The sequence below is a fragment of the Amblyomma maculatum genome, chromosome 6, assembly GCF_055883805.1.
Source record: "Amblyomma maculatum isolate TAMU_Amacu chromosome 6, ASM5588380v1, whole genome shotgun sequence".
NCBI lineage: Eukaryota > Metazoa > Arthropoda > Arachnida > Ixodida > Ixodidae > Amblyomma > Amblyomma maculatum.
The window spans coordinates 132,482,389-132,502,127 of record NC_139349.1 but is presented as its reverse complement, the minus strand read 5'-3'; the positions used below and the strand labels follow the sequence as shown (position 1 = coordinate 132,502,127).

Sequence of the window (19,739 nt, the reverse complement as noted above, 5' to 3'; positions counted from 1 at the left end):
TTTTGTATTCAAAATACCCGCCTGTCACAAGCGGCGTAGACTTTGGCAGAAGAAAAAGTGGTTCACCCCCTTCGTGGTAAGTCGGGTTAACCGCGGCGGGATGGAAATCTTTTGAGAGGCATCTGAAGCATTTTTCTTGAATCGTATACGACTGCAGATGGGTGAAATGCGCCACTCTTCTTTATTACGGTGAGAAGACAGCCCATTTAGATCAGCTCAGTGTATTATGCAAGAGCACGTGGGTCGCTTACCCGTTAGTCTCCCCTATATAGTCCCGCACTAACGCCTTGTACGTGGCTATCTCATGCCTGCTGCTTTGATAAGATTAGACGTCAACTTTAATTGAGGCTGAATAGTGCCATTGTTTAAGCAAGAAAAGGTTCTAGAAGCAGGGGATGAATATGGGACCAATATGATTGAAAGCGCTTCTTCTGTCACTTTGTGCGGCTCGCAACTGCAATAAATATGTCTTGATGCAGTATACCTCCATTTTTATAATTACGCTTCAAGGGGCCCTGCTCATTTGGACTGGCACTTAACGCAAAACTAACGCTGATTTGAGAAATAGCTACGACCATTCTCCCATCCTGATTTTGCGGCCGTATGAGCTCGCACTTGCTGGCTACTCGTTGAGTGCTACAAAATACTGGTGCACTCCATTTGCTGCGTTGGCACGCATGTCCCCCGTCACATAGCGTCGGGCCTGCGAAACCATAAGATGACAAATCCTAACGTAATACGCAGACCAGGGTATGCGTATAGTATTGATCATTACTACTTCAGTTTGCGTCGATCAGGAAGAAGTTCATAGCGTTGAAGCGCTCTCGCAGGCGCGCTTTCTTCCAACCGTTTGGTGCGCATCCCGGACGCGTTCCCGAAGCTCCCTCGATGCCGCTCGCGGGACGGCCAACTTTTCGAGAAGCGGCGAGCTGTATTTTTACGACGCAAGATGTGCCCACTTTTCACTGGTCCCGGGACGAGGATTGCCGACAAAGGGGGAACAAGTGAATGAAAAATAAGAAAAGAAAAAAATACGGGAACAAGCGCCACGAAATGGGGAACCTTCAGGGACGCAGCAGGGAGAAGAGGAAGCATGGGAAAGAAATGAAAGAGGAGGCGGGACGAGTTACTGCGGCGCGGGGCAAAAAAGTGGTGCAATTGATTCTCTGGCGCCATGGCCGCAGTGGGCGCATCGAGGGCGAGAGGGTGGGGCCTTGGTTGTCGTCCGCCGCCGGGCGGCGCTGATTCCCGGGCCCCTTCAATGGCCTCATTGAGCGCTGCATTGCAACCTCGGCCGTCGCTGTGTGCGCGCCTGCGCCAAATCTCCCGGTCGCGCGAGCTTTGACTGTCATGTAAACAAAACTTTGCCTCCTTCGAGACTAGAGGCGGAAAAATTTGTAGGGTGTACGTTTTGGCACGTATTCCCTGTACGTTGGGGCGAAGTTTCCTCCCGGTTTTGTGTTTTGCGCACTGAACTTGAGGTGCTTAACGCCAGGAAATATTACTCGATAATTCGGCACAGTTCTTTTTCGGGACATACCGCTTAATATAATTTGCAACCTGCATCAAGGATTCATTGATTCTGTATATACGAGGGCTCTAACTAGGTTTCTAGATTGCAGCCGAGCTACCACAGACGATGGTGCATGCAAAGGAAACGCGTTTTTCTGTTTGAAGAGGCAAGGCAATGAAACTTCACCAGCAGGGTTTCCATGCTGGCAAAAATTTAGTATTTGCGTGTTATTACGCCTGCTACGTTGCTGCGGCTGTAAATGTATTGTCCCTTATCAGCAGTGCTAGCTACAATGCTCTTTGAAAGATGAACAAAAAAGAACAAAATTTCAGCAGCAGAAAATGGCGCATTGCTTCCAGGGCCCGTAGAAACATGTCCTAAACAATATTTTTCACAACTACCGACAGCCACCGAACAAAGGCAACCAGTTTATAGTTTGGCTGATCTCAAGTATGTCGGAAAATTACGTTGGAGTTCAGTTATGCAGTCATTCATACCAGCTAGTCATCAGGTCGCTTGTCACATGCCTTGATGAAGAACCATTGTGTTCATTTTCATTGAAAAAAAGAAAAGAAAACATTCTAGAGGCAGAACCTCCCGACAGGAATGCATCTTGTGTTCTACGCTGCTAACGAGACGGACTCCTTTTTTGTGTTTTGTTGTACATATATTATTCCTTCTGTCCAGTGTCTCATGGAGGTTTTGAATATCACTGGCTGATAGCAGGCTTCTGAGACTAATTATCTCACGCCGAGCACGACGAACAAGCAGGAGTTCGTGAGAAATAGCCTTCACAAGGACAGCCGATGTTGCGCCCTCCGCTTTCACTTCGAGCGAACCTTCAGCTGTTTCAATGAGATCATTGGTAGTCCCAAATTATTATAGAAGCTTAAGACTAGAAGAGCAGGTCACTACCTATACAACTGTGTCCTCCGCCTTCACTTCGTGCGACTAACGGTCGCTAAAAAGCTCTCAAGGAAAAGCCATGAAAGAATAGACAAGTAATTTTCTGCTTAGAGTACGCATAAGAAAGCGCGGAATTTCTCCTTTATTTCTGTTCTTGAATCCCCCACCTCCAATTTTTTCTTATTTTTATATTCGGAAGCTTTAGCTAGTATCCCAATGTTGAAAAAAAAAAATTGTCCGACTGTGGCGTGAACGTCAGCGATGTTCATCGTTTGATGCCTCGCTGTCTTGAAAATTCAAGATCATGCGTCTGAGAGGCTTTGTAGAAAAAAAAAAAAAAAAGTTGAATCTGTCCCCAGCGTCCTAAATTTGAAACTTCAAAGCCTCAAACAATGAAGAACATGCGTCGGGCAGGTGGTAGTTGGCAGGTGACGTGGCCAGACTCTGATTGGTCGGCGGTTTGTGCGACGTCATGCCAGCAGGTGGCGGGATCGTGCTTGGATCAGCCGTGAGTTCAGGCAACTGGCATAGGTGGCAACTGAAATGGGTGGGCATTTATTGGTTAGAGATTTCCTAAAGAAAAGTGCCACCTCACAATACATTATTCCGAAATTAGCATTAATATCTGTCATTTCTTTACATAAAAGATAGCATAACCATTTAGTATGGTGTATAATAATAACTCTCGCGTATGTATGGCACGAATCTCATTTATCATCCGTAAATATTTCTTTTTTTTTTCATTATGTTTATTTACATTGGGCATTACTGTTTTTGCTTGGTCATAAAAGACACGAGGCGTGCGAGCTGCGTAAACATGTCCAGCCAACGTCGGGACATCCCGACCCTGGACGTGGAGGACGCGCACCGCGCAGTGGCGCTGTCTCGCCACTGACGCCACGCTCCAGCGCGCCCTCCAAGGACGGTGTAGGGGCGCCCCCATCAACCGATGCGCCATGTCGGCCGCCCGGTCCGGAAAAAGGGTGAAACAACGGACGCGGTGGGGGCAGACAGCGAGCTTGGGTTTCGTCACGCTTTTTGTTTCGGAAACCAAAGCTAGATGCTGGGGCGTTCGCTTCCCTTTTGGTCTGTCTGCTTTGCTTTTCTCGTCATACCCAGAGTGATATGCATTAGGTCCGGACTCGTTTGGCCGCTACGCAGGATTGCGAGACTGGGGCACACTACTGAATCGTCTGCGCGTATCTCTTACGACGTCGTTAACCATAATTTAATGAGCGTTCGTTTTATTGTTATCGTGAAATTAAAGTAAAATGCATTTACTATGTCATGTCACTTGGGCGTTATTCATTGGATGCGGGCAGTGGGATTTTGTTGCCCAGGCTTCTTTAGCGGCTCACATATATTATAGCCAACTGTACGGCTCTCCTTTAATATATTGCGGTCCGATTTATGGCATATGATAGATCGCATCAGGGGTTCCTGCTAAGTGCGATTCAAATTCTTACAGCGAACGTAATTTAAAATTACAACCGACATTGCAAGCCCCCGCTAACGAAGACAAATGTCCTGGCGCTTAAAGAAGGAAACCTTTTTCCGCTTTGCATGTATTACGACATAGTTGAGCATTATTTGAAAGCGCAGAAAAAGATAATCGAATTTGCTATCGATGCTTTTTTGAACGTTCTGTATTTTTCATTTCTTGCCTGTAGCCTTTGGTAGACATCGCCAAGTTCAATACCGGCAATGCCCTAAGCCCACTATGAATACTCGTTGTCGACTACTGATCGTGCGTTGCGAAACGCCACCGTATCTCGCAATGTGCGGCAAAGCAGCGGGGTGCGGATGCTGGCATTATCTCGCTCCCTTTCCTTCTTTACCGACTCTGCTGGATGGAAGAGAAACTGCTTTTTTACACTGTCATCGCTGCATCGTCCGTCTGTGTCGCAGGAAGTTTCGCAAACGGAACAGTTTAATGGTTTCACGCGCCATCATGCAAGAACAGTTTTGGCTATGTACAGGCCGCAGATAAGGCCAGACGTTGACTTGACGTGGGCGGCTAGCTGGCATAAGGCCCAGCTTTTTGCGCTATCCGTGGAGAAAGCAGGGTGATGTAGGTATGCTGTTACCGCAGACAACTGAGACATTGGGTAATGTTCTGCATCTGCTTGTTTGGAAAATAAATTCCACTGCGTGCAGGTATTATCGGTATTAGCGTTAACGCTTATTTAGCGCCATTTAATCGCACGTGTTACAACTGTAATTGATTTAAGGCATTTTTACTGCGGACGAGCTGACAACACAAGTATATAGCGTTCTAGATCACTGAAACCGATCAACCCAATTGATAGGTCGGGCGGTGAGTCAGTCGGTCCATAGATGAGTGCAGATCGTAAGACAGGTTGCCAGTGTAGTGAACAAGAACCATAAGAACAGGAACAGCCAACTGAAAGTTGGTTGAAGCCTGATGTTTAGCCAATGTTACACGCAATTTATGTGTCGCGAGTAGATACAGCAAACTTCTGCATATCTTTACCCCACTAATTTACCGATACAAGATACGTTTTGATGCACACAGCTACTCTTGCTGCGCAGCTGTACTCGCCTTGTGCCCTAGTGTATGAACTCCCGTGTGACCAAGTTGAACATTCCAAAACAGACCAATTCCTCGTTTACATCCAGCACAGCACCTCATTTTCGCTACTCTGAGCTTACCGCGAACAGCAGAAAAGCACTCATGTAACCTTATAGCTTTGTCATGAAGCTTGATGGCAGCTCCTATGAGAGAAACAAGAGCCACAGGTGCATACGCACTTAACAATGTGTGCATGAAATCCATCCAGACGTAGCCTGGAATAATCTTTAAATGTTTTGTGCTGGATGAAAATCTTTCCCTCTAAAAAATTACTCTCCGCTTGAGCTTAGTTTAGGGACAGAGTCGGAAAGCCTTGCTTTGGTCTATTTAATTTGGCACCAACAAGTTAGCCACGTTCGCGAGTTTTGAACATATACAGGTTTCTTCTTGACTGATCCACATGCATGTGGATTGCTGAGCCCTCATCGATGGCTTAAAACAAATAAAGTTTTTACTTGATGAAGGAAGAATACACTGCCAAGCCAGCCTTTCCGCAAGATGTGCGTCTTCAAGCTACCGCTATCATTTATTGCCGAAACCTAAGAGTAATCCTTATCCCGATTTAATATAATGTAGCACGAAAAAAATCTTAGTATTTGGTAAAGACGAACTACAAACTTGAAAGAGGGCGTCCGAGTCCACTTCCACTTACCCGCATTCTACGACATTCATCCGAGTCCGAGTACAATGGCAATTTGTAGCTGTATTAGACTAAGACTTTTGGTGAAACTTATTTGGGAATTGCGTTATGCGCCACGGAAAGGCAGTGCAATTCCGTGCATGCGTTGCACGCTAACGCCGCCTCCCGCTGATAGACAGAGAACGCATGCTACGATGTTCACCAACCAATCGAACATACCACACTCATCCTTGGTTGGGCTGTTTTCATGGGATCAAAGCGTATTCGATCTCGGAACCATTTCCACACTGCAAAATCTAGTATCACTGCCGCTAAATTATGTGTACCTCCCGAAATGATTGCACCGGGATCACAAACAGCCAAGTAACTGCGTCTCGGTTTCTTCCATCGAGGCAACGCGGAAAGACTCCCCAGTAAGGGAAACATGTTGGCGATTTGCTTCCTTCCGCGCAGCAGCCTGCAGCAGCAAGCGACGGGTCGCCCATCTGCGCTGCGTCTGCGTCGCCGAAGTTATCTCGTCGCGTGCTTGTGACGTATGGCGCGCGGCCTGTAGCGGAAGGCGGCTGCGGCAAGCTGGGCAACTAATGGTCCGGCCAGGGCTACGGTGCCCTATAAACGGCGACGCTTTGGTACCATCCCCGCCCCTCCGCCTCGCCACATTTCACTTCCTCCAATGTCCTTCCCTCTCCGTTGGTAGCGCTGGCAGGGAAAAGCTTGGGACGAGCCAGAGCCTCTCTCTCGCGCGCGCGATCAACGGGCGGTTGCACATTTACGTCCCGAAATAAAGTGATTGAGAGCGATCAACAACACACCTCCTTCTTTTGTGCCAAGAAATCGTGGGAAAAGGCATGGTGGGGAGCTTTGCTCTTTTTGAGGTAGTCTGCTAATGCAGAACCGCACACAGCTAACGCACGGAGATTACAAAGCCAGGATCTTCACCTTTTAGCCGTCGGAACAACAAGCGCGCCTCGAACCTAAATATACGTTTAGTTTTTAACGAATATAAAAATAGAGGTAGCTACCTGGCAGCGGCATTAACTCCTTTTTACTTTTTATTTTCGGGATGTAAGTCAATGTAGAAAATGTATACACCTAGACAATTTTCCTGTTTAACAGGGACATGTCAGATACATCGCCGTACACAAGGATACGTCGACCGGAACGGGAGAAATGGTTAAAAGCATACGTGTCTCGACGCACGGGTCTCTTAGTTGAGCGAATGTGTTGAATTGCTTGTCCAAAGCTCCCATGAAACTTTCAAGAAACCGGCCCAGTTGCGGAGAGTGGTAATTATAAATTAAAGTTAATACTATATTCATGAAAGTGCGCCTGTTGACAGTGGCTTGCATGGCAGCAGTACTAGTCCAAATCTGATCTTCCTAGGGGAAAGATAAACAGTCTAGCTGTGGCCACATAGCAATGTGCGATAAACGTACCGTCGAAGAAAATGACTACATCCTTCTCACGAAGCACGGAAAGCTAGGTAAAATAGCATGATAGTGCAGGCTCACCCTGGTATGTGTACCCCATGCACCGGCATCACTACTAGCACCAATGTAAATGTTTTGTGAAACGCCCTCACGCCAGAAGGGCAAGTGTGGAGGAACACATAAAAGAGGACAGGCGAAGGGAGGTGACTCATTTTGTGTTAAGTATTCAATACTAATGGGCCCGAACGTCACCCATTTTCACAAGGCTTCCTTTCGAGATGCATAGAGCACCACTTTCGACACTCTGAAGACCAAAAGTTCTTGGAGAGTCCGGCCGCCGGTTCTTCTCTCCTTACCAATAACTTGAGCTTGAAATTCTCGGCAAGGGGATATTTGTTTTCTGGGGAACGTTTTTTAGTAAAGCATTTCTTATCTCCTTTTCTTTTTTTTTTTTTTTTTTGCATACCGTAACATTTCACGACAACAATCAATATAAGCGTAGGGAATGTCTCGGGATGTTTGCCTTTCTGTACTATTTATTTACAAAAGTGGAGTCGACTGTGTCTTTATAGCAGTCGTAGCAGGACAAACTTTACAACCAAGATATTGGGGCGAGTCGGAACACTAGACCATTCCCATCAGTGCGGTCGCAGCAGTATCTTACAATATTCCTCTGCTGACGAGCAATTAATGTCAAAATCACGCACTGCATCGTTTGCTACGACAGTGCCTTAGAATCAAACATTAAGTCTAAGAAATTCCTAATTAATCACCATGTCATTGCTCCGCTATGCGATCAAAAGCAAAAAGATCTAGCCTGAAAACTTTTGTCCAATTACGTACTTCAGAAATAAATTTCCGCTAAAGAAGCTATGTAAACAACGTTCTTGTTTCGTTCCTTATGCCTTCTTCCAAATCGCTCTTTTTCCCCTTGCTAGTTGAGGTTTCTGAAAAGCAACTGCACTAAGAACCATTAAATATCCTCGCTAAATCAGATATCTCTAACGCTTCAGTTGCGCTTCGCTTCACGGATATGTCAGCGTGATAACGCGTGTCAATATCCGGGAGACTGCATGAGACGCAGAACACCGGTCACCGCGAGGGGCAGCATCGATCGGGTTCTATTTTAGTGACTCCTTTTCGCTCGCGACTGCGACGTCTTTGGTTGGGGAAAACACAATCGCCCATCTCTTTTGCGACTGCAACGCTTTCAACGCGAAAAGATGGAGTTCGCCGGTCTGGCCAGGATTCGTAACCATTTGCCGTACAAACCGAACCGACTCTGGCGATGGTCTCAGCTCACATCAATAGTGGAGACACCAAAGACGCAGCCTAGCTTTTTCTTGAGGCTTGGGAAAAGTCTTATTCTTTTTATTTGATGCGTACCGATATCTGCAAAAAGATTATATAGAGGAAGATAAATGGGGTCAACCATCTCCATCCATCCAAACTGTTTGCTAAACGGCTGGTATACTTAAGCGCGGTGGTGACTTGTGCCTTTTCGGGTACGTGTGACCCATACATTTTCTTCGCTGGCCGCGGCAATATTATCATTCTTCTTGCTGCATGCAAGAAAACTATTCAGAATTCAGTTTGATTGCCGCAATGACCTTTCTGTAACCATACATTATTTCCTCAACTTACGTCTAATCCCGCCGATGTGGCGCAGTGTTTAGGGCGGTCGATTACTGTGCCAATGATGCGGAATCGAATTCCGGCCTCGGCGGCCGCTTTTGTATTGAGGTGAAAAGCAAGAAGTCCGTGTGCTGTGCGATGTCAGTGCACGTTAAAGAACCCCAGGTGGTCGAAATTTCCGGAGTCCTCCACTACGGCGTCTCTCATAATCTGAGTCGCTTTGGGACGCTAAATCCCACAAACCAAATCAAACCTTTCCACTCTTTTCTATTTTCTTTCCACGCATCAACACCCCGCTCTTATGTCGTAGTTTCCCTCTTTATATGTGGGTTAAGTGGAGAAAACTAACACAAAAGAGAAGACATGTGCAATAGCACTCAAATCAACACTTTATTGGACTGACTTGCGCCCGCAAAAGAACTAAGCAATTCGGCGGCGGCGATAGCAGCAAACTTGCTCGCTGATCGTTGAACTAAGAATGCCTACAAAATTCGGCACTGCTCAATTTAAAGTCGGTCAAGAACCATCTAGTTAACCGGCCGAAGGAACCTGAAGAAGTCTTAAACGATACGGAAATAGTTGCGCTTCGCTGAGATCACTCCGGAAATATCTCTGCGCATCTCACGCTACATTGAAAGTGATAAAGCCATGTCTCGCAAGAACGAGGATGAACAAGATCGTTTCGTGTGCTATAATCACAGTGATAAGTTCGTGTGCTAGCGGCTGTTGAAAACAACAATAAAGATTTCAGTGGTTGGCGGCAATGTGTGGGGAGAAAACTCAACGCACGTCATTCAGGGCGGGCAGGCGAGTAGGCGAGATTTCAGGCAGGTGCACAGGTAGGCAGGTTGGGTGGCAGGCCCGTTGGCGGGTTTTCTGGCAGTTTCCCAGGCAGGCATGCACAGGATGAGCGGCACATGGAGGCCAATAACGCCAACGTGTCTATGCCCTTAAAGGTGGAGTTGTGATTTAATGCTTTGGGCTCTAAAATCTCTGTCTAAGCAATTAAAGTCTTAGTTTCATAAGTAACACGAAGTGGCGACCAGATCGGGATAAACAGTGTACACATGCGTTATACCTTCGTTTAATTTAGTTTTAGAGTGTTTAACGCCCCAAAGCAACTCAGGCTATGTGAGATCCCGTAGCGGAGGGCTCCAGACATTTTGACCCCTTAGAGTTTGGTAACATGTACTCACATCGCACACAGCCCACGCGCGCCTGGCTAGCTTTTTGCTTCCATCGAAAAGCGGCCGCCGCGGTCGGGGTCATCTCTTAAGTGCATCTTAAGTCCATCTTAAGTGCACGGTACATAAGAATCATTTATGCTAAATCTCCCTTTACGTACAGGTGCGCGGAGCATGTATTTCCGTTCAAATTAAAATGACACCTTCAGCACTAGAGATAAGAAAACAATATTTGTCCAAATGAAAGGGCACTGGCGTCTACAACCGGTTCTCACATACCACAACCGCCAGTTTCAATTATGCAACGCGTGAAAAATGGTAGAAGAAAAAAGCATGCTCCATTTACTTTTGTCCGCTCCGGTACCTTACTAACAATAGCATGCTGACCTTTTTTGTAAAATTAGATGCAACAAATTAAGGCATGTGGATAGCTTTAAGCACTTATGAATCACAATTACACATAATTTGCACTGACACAAACATATTGATTATGTCTAGTCGAAGCTATGGCATGCCACGAAGTATGTCAAGTTAATCGCCTAAAGGTCATTTCCATCCTTAAGTACGCTTGTTTTGTCTGTACGGCCAACCAAATCAGTTCCTTGCATGTATACATTTCTGTGCAGGTTCATAAACATTTTGTTTACGTTCCGCTTTGATGTCACTGGTACTTCATTCTTCTCTTGCTCGTACGTCTCTGCTGTTAATTTGGTAAATTCGATTTCCACATCTCCAAAGCCCATCTTTAGGTTGAAAGATGCAATGGCAGCTTTTGCATCCTCTTAGACGTGCGGGCAGACGCGAATGAGTCGGAAACAGATAGTAGCCTGCTCAACACCACTGCGCAGACAAGCACCCAGCGCATATGTAAAACTGCGCGCTTTTCCCCAGCCGTTCATCAGCTTCTTCCGCTTTCTCAGTCTGCTCGAAAGTGGATCTGCTAATCTCGGAATGATCGCTTTGTCCCAGCGGTGGATATACATTCACCGGGTGCTGTTCGCGAGCGCCTTTCCACGTTGCCTCTTTTTCTCGTCTTGGAAGAGGCTCTTACAGAGATTAGCCTGACCGTTTTCCTTGGCCCCATTAAACCAGAACGACCGTGAGGACTGTGGCCACGCGCATTCGTCAGTGGGGTCGTCGCGCGCTCACTGCGATGAGGATCTAGCGAAGACGCCATGAAGGCACTGAGCGTTGGACTGTTCCTTCACGCCTCGGATGGTTTGGAGCGTTTTGAAATTGACTTTTAGATGCATTTTGTTCACTTATTAATTGCTCCCCGGAACGGATGAGGAGAGAGAAAGCATCTAAGACCACTTGGTAATGATGCTTTGAGCGTGGTCCTGATTGGATGATGAAAAAGAAATAGCACCTGTCCAACTGACACTTCACCTCTGTTTTAGAAACTATAGAGAACTTTTCTGATCAAACACGTTTGTCTGAGTCTCCGTAGCGATGTTCGTATTAAGTGTAGTGCGATGGGGATGGGAGAAGCAGCATCTTTATTGCTGTTGAGGAGATTTCTCGCGTTTGCCGCAGCCGGTGCTAACAGCCGCAGATGGATAAGTGGTAGAGAAAGGCACGGAGATATGATACTTGTGAAGAGCAGAAGGCAAAATTAAGAATAGTTGAAGGGAAGTATCAGTGTGCTAACCTGAGGCTTCCTCCACATACGGAGGTAGATATGGACGGCAAAATGCAGCTTTCGTTTTGTAGCGACTTTATTAGGCTTGTAATTTCATATTGTGACACACTGCATGCGAATCCAGAATCCACGCAGAGAATTCGTAAAGAACAAGCGTTAAGTCGTTTTTTTTCTTATATTTGTTTTTTGCGTGTTTTACGTAATGTACTTTTATGGTACTGGAACAAAAAAAATAAAAAATGATGATAAATAAATACCAGAATAGCGCCAGACATTGTCTTGTTCAGACAAGATGAATCTGTCGGTACTGAAGCGTAGACTCAATCCGTACATATGTAGAAAGAGATCTGGCGCCCCGAAAGCGATGGTGCTTTCAATGAAGTTGAGTTGTTTAGGTATATCAAGCATCATGTCAGCCCAATGGGAACGGAAAGGCTAATTTCTTTTCATGAGGCGTATTGAATATCTCCATGCCCATAGCTTCTAGTTAGAGCTTGCAACTAGCAAACACGCCCCCTGATAATGCATCTTAAGAAGCGTACACATTTTATGACTGTGCACAATAAGATGTAGGAGGCTCTGTCTGTTGCATACAGTGTATGGTGAAATAGAAGACACTGCGCTGTCGTATACATGTAGCAATCATGGGAGAATAACTCCTTCTTTGACGCAAGAGGCAGCGTCGATGGAGCTTGAAAACCCAATTCGCCGCTAGAACTCTTGTAGCAGTTAGGACACAAGAAAAATAGGAGTCTGCACTCCTATTTTATTACGCTCGAAAATACTTACTTGCCACTCCGACAGTGGCGGTCTCGATGCCTGCACCTTTTCGCGAGTGATTCATTTTAGGGATAGTTGAGCAACACTGTGTACGAGCCTCGCATAATGTGTCGAAACAAGGCGTCCAGTGTGTCCAACGCTTGGCCACGCGTGGCGGCGCTGCATTCGGTACTTGAAGAACGCGCAAGCAGCGCCGCTTTCGTAACGAGTTCCCCATCACGTGGCATCCTGCCTACGTGGGAGCATGCTGGTGTCTGGTGTGCCGAGGTTGTCTTGTCGCTTCGCTGCACTTCGGCTGTGGTGGAAGATAGAGACAGAAAAATGCAGCAGAAAGTGGAGATGCGAAGTCCATTAGGTCACTTACACGAGTAGGCAGCGACTAAAATAGAGCGGCGTAAACAAGAAATAAAGCAGAATGGACGAATGACCGGGTCTTTTCGCCTGAAAGAGTCAGCGGTGTGTCGCAAGCTTTCCACTTATTTCGTAAAGAGGCTCTCAAATGTACCATGCGCATAAAAAAAGAAGGGATTGACAAGTAAAAAAAAAAAAAAAAAACATTAGGATCAGAAGTGGTGCACATGCGAGCAATGTTGTCTAACAACAGTACTTTCAAAATAGGGTGGTTTATTAAGTATGTTTCAGTGTTAGTTGCAGCTCCTTTCTTTTGATTGAATTACTTCTCGAATAAGTGTCGCAACCCTTTTTTTGTTTCTGAGGAGAACTTCGTTGCACATGTACTAAGATATACACTGTAAAAAAAAAGAAAAGCTTTATTTCAAAATGAATCACTTATTCTACCTCAAAAGACTACATCTTTTTCTCCATTCAAAGTAACCAGGGTAATTGTGTCCAAGTGAGGCAGCTTGCGAAAGGTCATACCAACTGCGGCCATGGGCAAGATGCAGTGCAGCAGCTACCGTGAACACCTGGGCTTGTATTGCAGCCAGGTTGCAGCAGCAATGCTAGGCGCAACCTGAATTTCACACTTTTCCCCATGAGAAAAATCTACTTCTTGGCGCCCTGACATCAGCTCCTAAATTTAAACATGCACAATTGCTCTTGCCGCCATAAGTTTTCTTGTTACAGTTATCATTTTTGGCTCGGCTTACAAAGTTGTAAATTTAGGCCCATCTCAATGCGTCTCTATTGATTTTGGAGAGCTAGTGCTTCTGCTAGAAATGTTTCAGGAACAAAATTCTGCTACTATTCAGTGTCGCTTTCAGCTCCACTGTCTAGCCTTCGTATACATTAAAAAGCTGCAGGTTTTGCAGCTAAACTGCTATAATAAGCTGCCTACTATTCGACGCGGGTGCTGCTAGGTAAACAAGGTAATGTCGCTCAGAGCTCAGCGTCAAAAAGGAGCTGAGTCAAAGACTTTTTTCTTGATCAATAGGGGAAACATCGCATAAGGCATGTTCCTTTCTGGGGTATAGATGTGTCGACAAAGCTGACTTTGTTTGGTTTTTTCGCCTGAGAGAACTGCTCGGCGCCGCCGTCCTAATGCATTTCACGTTCTGGTCATTTATTTTATTCGACCCGCCGTGGTGGCGCAGTGGTTACGGCGCTCGACTAGTGTGCCCAGGATGCGGGATCGAATTTTGGCCGCGGCGGCTGCTTTTCGATGAAGGCGAAAAGCAAGGCGCCCGCGGGATGTACGTTGTCAGTGCAAGTTAAAGAGCCGCAGATGGTCGAAATTTCCGCAGTCCTCCACTACGACGTCTCTCATAGCCTGAGTCGCTTCAGGACGTTAAACTCCATAAACCGAAACCAAACCTTTATTTTATACCAATTGTTTCTACAACTTATGCCTAGAATACTGAGCTTTGAAACCAAAATGTTTGTGGCGAATGGAGTTGATATTTACTGTTTGCTCATAGTTTGCAACGACTGACTCATGGAGGAAGTCCTGAGGGTGCAATAAAGCAGCAAGCCGGAAGAGTCCCTGACTCAGTAGTTTAGCTGAGCTCGGAAGTGGTAACATATACTCACTCGCGAGCAAGAAAAGAAACAATAACAAGTACGTCATCCCGTGCATACTGTGACGAGGTTATCATGATGAGTACACCTGTTTTTCGATTGCGTGTGTATAACTTGTGCGTATATTCTAATCAAAGCCTAGACTGATCGGCTTGCTCACTGAGGTAGTCTTGTCTTATTCCCGCTTAACTACACAAAGGACAAACAGCCTGGTGTAATTCAAACAGGTTCATTTCTAATTTTTTTTTAACCACGACACTGATTTTCTTATATTGTTAAACAGTAAAAGCATATTGACACTACGACTTTATGCCGCTTAAAACTAACCGAAGTAACCATTTTTAACCGGCAAGAAAGAAAGTGTCCGCATTTTTATCTACTCAAGATTAGATAAAACGTTTTGTGTGTGTGTGTGTGTGTGTGTGTGTGTGTGTGTGTGTGTGTGTGTGTGTGTGTGTGTGTGTGTGTGTGTGTGTGTGTGTGTGTGTGTGTGTGTGTGTGTGTGTGTGTGTGTGTGTGTGTGTGTGTGTGTGTGTGTGTGTGTGTGTGTGTGTGTGTGTGTGTGTGAGAGAGAGAGAGAGAGAGAGGGGGGGGGGAGAGGGGGCAGAGGGCAGCTGAATAAAAATGTCTCTGGCCTCCTATCCCAATTAGCGATACCAAAAGGAAACACAGCAGCTTGGGCATGTTGGTTGTTCATTTGTAACAGAATAGCGCAAAAACAGCGGGACAAGAAAGATACTCATTTTATTTCGAAGAACACGTATTCTTACAACACCCACAGCCTAACCAAAGCACGTGCGTCCCAGCCACATCTTTCAAGCAATCAATATACCAACCAAAGATATCTAGTCAAGGAGGTTAATCAAAATTTAACGTCTTAAATTCTTTCTTTGTCAACGCACGGGACTGCGTGCTGATACAATGGTCACTCAGTCTCTCTATCGAAGCTGCTCGATAATTTCACCGACTATCTCATCTTTGTGTTTAACTAATACAAATTTTTGAACAAACGTCTCTGCAATAACTCTCTGGACTGAGCTCCCGCTAGTATAGGTCCCGCTGAACTTCTCTACCAGCAGAAAATATCTTTGATTGCGAAGTTTGCTCTATATCACGTGCTGAAACTGGACTAAAGAAAAAGTTTTTAACTGCAGCGTCAGCTTGTTCAAATACCTCAAAAACTTTTACATTGGCTTGATGTGAGCGTATAAGAAAAAAATGAGGTTACCGTTGTTTGTTCTTGTAAGGGCTAGCCAAAGCGACATTGACGAAATATGAGAGAAGAAGCAGACGCGGGAAAGTCTTGTATTCAGATAAAAAGAAAATGCGATGCAAGGCTAATTGCTGCTCCCCGTGGTGCTCTTCCTCTCTTCTCTGTTTCTCTTTCTCCGCTATAATGTAGAAAATAACGACAAAAACAAAGTGCAGCCCATTAGTTCTACTCGCGGAGCTCAGGAAGTGGCGTCAATGAAGACGGGAGCCTGACTGAGTAGAGGGAGGCGGTAGGCAAACTTGGCCTGCTTAGAGCAGCGAAAGGAACTCGCCTAGTGACCGTGATTGACGCCGACACGACTGCCTGCCCCACGAGAAAGCAAGCGGACGATGCGAAGGCGGCTTTCGGACGCGTAAGGATGGCCTAAAGCATCTGCATTGAGCCTCCGGAAGAGCTGCCACGACGTAGGGTGACACTGCTGACAAATAAGCGTTAGCGATGGAAGCAGAAAGCAAAATAAATGAAAAGGAAACAAAAATCGAAAAAAAAAAGAATTGTTGCTTTAGCAAAATGTATAGGCTCTCAGTGAACGCTGGCAGGTCTCTGTTCACTTTGTTATTTCGTGCTCGAAGTGATGTTATCTTAGTTATCTCTACAACAAGATGTTTAGGTAAAGACTGATGCGCTTAACTACGTCAGTATTAGTTTTCAGCGTAATATTTTCCAATTCCGTTGTCGTACAGCCCAACAGCGACGAAACTGCACCAGTAGTAGAGAAAAGCCTGCATTGCAGTCTAATAAGAACATTGAATTTGAGCCTGGAAGTACCATCGAGCCTACTTATAAGAACCTAGCGATCAAACGAATTTCCTTTGTTGCACGTGCAGTTCGCAGTAAGCGCACTAGCTCTAACAAAGGCAAGAAATGCACGGTCAGACAACAGTGGGGTGTATTTCTTTAAAAAGTTCATTTTACAAGGCGAACTTCCTAAAGCCGACCCCATAGAGTCGCTTGTTAAGTTCTCAAGCGTGGTCGCAACCTAAGCAAAGCAGCAATGGCGGCTAGTTGGTTTACCATTTCAAGCATTTTCGCTCTACTATATACACAGATACACAAAGAAAGCAGGAACCACGCAGAAGCAGGAAGCGTGCTTGTCCTGTGTACGTGGTTCCTGCTTTCTTGTGTATCTGTGTATATCGTAGCGCGAAAATTCTTGAAATGAAGTCGCAAGCTCCTAGCCAACAGCTTCTTTGAGGAATAACTTATATAAGCACTAGGTAATACTGATATTAATCAAGGCTTTCATAGAAACCCGTAAGAGGTCGGTAACTTCGCGCTCCGTCTTCGACAAAGCTGAAAGGATCCGGCTTATAAGCAATCCCAACACATGTACACTGAAAGCCCAAAATATTAGTCGCCCTTGTGGAAACCTCTTCTGCCGGTTCCATATAAAGCGACACTTCAGTAGTGCTTCTCGGTCTTTGACAAAACGTTAGCGCGGAAGTAGAGCAGCAGTACCTAAGACCCAGACGGGAACTAGAAGTTTACCCGAATACCATATGTCCCTGCCTGATTTCAGCCTTCGCAAATTGGCCCACTCTGTTCTATCGCTCGGCACAAGGGCGATGCAGACATGCTGTTTGCGCGCTGTATGCGCATGCCAGCGCCGCAGCAGGTAGATATTCAATTGGTCACTCTACACACGCAATATGACCGGGTAGACTAGCAAACTGTTCCTCGAGTCTGGTATTCAAAGTTCTCAAATCGGTGTTTTGTTGATAATCGACCGTGTGTTTTAGTCTTGCTTTCAACTCAGCCTCGTGACCCATGTGCACTTTTACAACGATTTTACAGTTTAAACGGCTATCACGCTCCGACTGGCTCCGATTGGCGGTACTCGCTGTGCCTCGGGTTGGCTGCAGATTCAGTGCGCCCGCTTACTGTTTTCTTCTTTTTATTGAGATCTGTGTATGTGGGTGAGGGGGGGGGGGGGGATTAAGTGGGATCATGAGAGCTTGGACGTGTGTTTCGCTTTTTTCTTCTTTGCGCTAGGGGTTAGCAAGCGTTTTTCCACCGTGGGGGCAATAGACGCCTCTTCGTTAGTTTGTACCCCTGTGATGAGGCCACATATCTTAGTTTTGTCTAGAATTCAGTATCACGACCTGATACATATTCTGGCGGCCGCGGCGACCGCTTTTTGACTGAACCCCGGGTGGTCGAAATTGCCAGAGCCTTCAACTACGGCATCTCTCATAGCCTACGCAGCTTTGGGACGTTAAACTTCTTAAACTAACTCAAACCAAACCATAATCTGGCGGTACTTCCGCCGTTGATAGTAATTGTTAGTAATAAGGGAGTCTTCACTGTAACAGGACCCTCATAAGAGGATTCGACTATTTCAACAGAATTTCAAGTGCCTTGAAAGCAGGATCACGTGAACATGAGAGAACCAGTACTGTCGGGATTCGCATACTGCATGCCCACATGCATGCATGTGGGCATGAATCGCGCACATAATGATTTTTCAATTTTAATAGGGCTAGCTTGAGCTAACGCCCTGAAAATTTGGGCATGCAGTACACGAATTCCGACAGCGAAGGTTACTCTATGTTCACACTTTCCTATAGGCAAAGTACTTGCAAAGCCGTTGAGAATACAGTTGAGCCCACGTATGAGGGCCGCTGTTATAAGAAAAGCTCGCTCACTAACAACAACACAACTACCGTTAAAATATGTGTCAGGATTATGGCACAGCGTCTCAGCCGCCGCGTCCGACTCACCCGTATTTACTTTATTGAGACAGTTAACCGCAGACAGATTATTCATTATGCAACCGATGCCACATACTCTAGCCTATTGTTCCAGAACTTTCGATGATCACTCCACTTGGTAACAATGTTCGCGACACCTGCTGAAGATGTCTTTTTCACATTGCTTGAGCTTAGTCGAGGTATAAGACGTCCTACGAACCGTGACTTCGTGTTCTACGCTTACCATATGAAGCAGCAAGTTATGGTTAGCATTATTTTAGGGCGGTACTTGCACACAATTTTCGCACTAGCGCGGCATGCGCTGGATGTGTGGCTGTCATTCACCCTGAAAGAGCTGCATGCAAATATGTAAAATATGTTTAATGGTGACGAGTCACATTGGCAAAACATTCTTATCAGCCACTTACACTGCAATGTGAGTAGTACAAATTAGCCATAAGGCTAAATGTGCCAGTGATTGCTTATAACGCATCATTAGATTTTAAACTTGCCATCTTGATAAAGCACATACAAATCTTTCAAGACGAAAAAGCCTTACCTGCGCTTTTGTAGTAGTAGAAGTATAAAATATTTATGTAAGGAAAATGGTTTAGGGCTTTTGGGGAAGTGTTGATTGTGTATTCAGTCCGGGACTCCATTGGCTGAATTAACGAGCTATCGAAACCAAGACACTCATGCCGCAAGATGGGAGCTGGACAGGGTCACAGTCTAATAAACCTACGTTAGGATTCCTTTACATGGTATGGTTTAGTTTTCTTGGCAAGTCCGTATACAACATGGTAAAGTATTACATTCTGCGCTTTTGTCAACGCCTTTTATGAATCGTGATTGTGTAACCCACTTGGTTAAGAGGTGGTAGACTTTATATCCTTTCCTCCTTTCTCAACCTTTGTATATTTCTCGTTCTCTTTTTCAATTTTCTCTGATAGGTCTGTACCCGGAGTCACACGGTATCGTGGCCGACGCCATGTACGACACTGAGCGCCGTGACCTGTTCTTGGGCGTGCCCACGGCGGGTAGCTCGGCACCCTGGTCCCATTGGTGGGAAAGCGCTGAGCCCATCTGGCTGCTCGCCGAGCGAAACAGACTCCGCTCGGCCGTCTACTGGTAAGTTGTCAATAAATAGCAACTACAAATTATTGCAGTCATTAATTATACCGCTCATTCATCAATTTGTTCTCGTCGTCAAAGTACACAGGGGAGTACAAGTGCTTCAGTTTTGGTCATAACTGAAGTTTTAGACAGCAGGAAAAGGGGGAGATTAAGAAGTGAGTGTGCTTCTCGGAAAATGATTAAAAAAACAATACTGTGGCTACCTGCACACGCTAGTGAAGGTGTTGCGGAAATGTACTATCATTTTACACGTTCTCTGTAACGCCTTAAAAACCGTGCCGCTTTCTCTAGGCTCCAGATTCACACGAGTGCTATATAAGGAGCCCATAGCGTACTATAGTT

General features: G+C 45.6%; 1 protein-coding gene across 1 annotated transcript in view; it reads left to right on the top strand.

Annotated features, from left to right (window-relative positions):
- LOC146186779 (uncharacterized) overlaps positions 1-19,739 on the top strand; it is an 80,482-nt gene that overhangs the window by 45,376 nt on the left and 15,367 nt on the right. Inside the window, exon 5 of the mRNA XM_084608114.1 lies at positions 19,214-19,391. Within this exon, the coding sequence (XP_084464240.1) occupies positions 19,214-19,391 (178 nt within the window). The remainder of the gene's footprint in view (positions 1-19,213; positions 19,392-19,739) is intronic.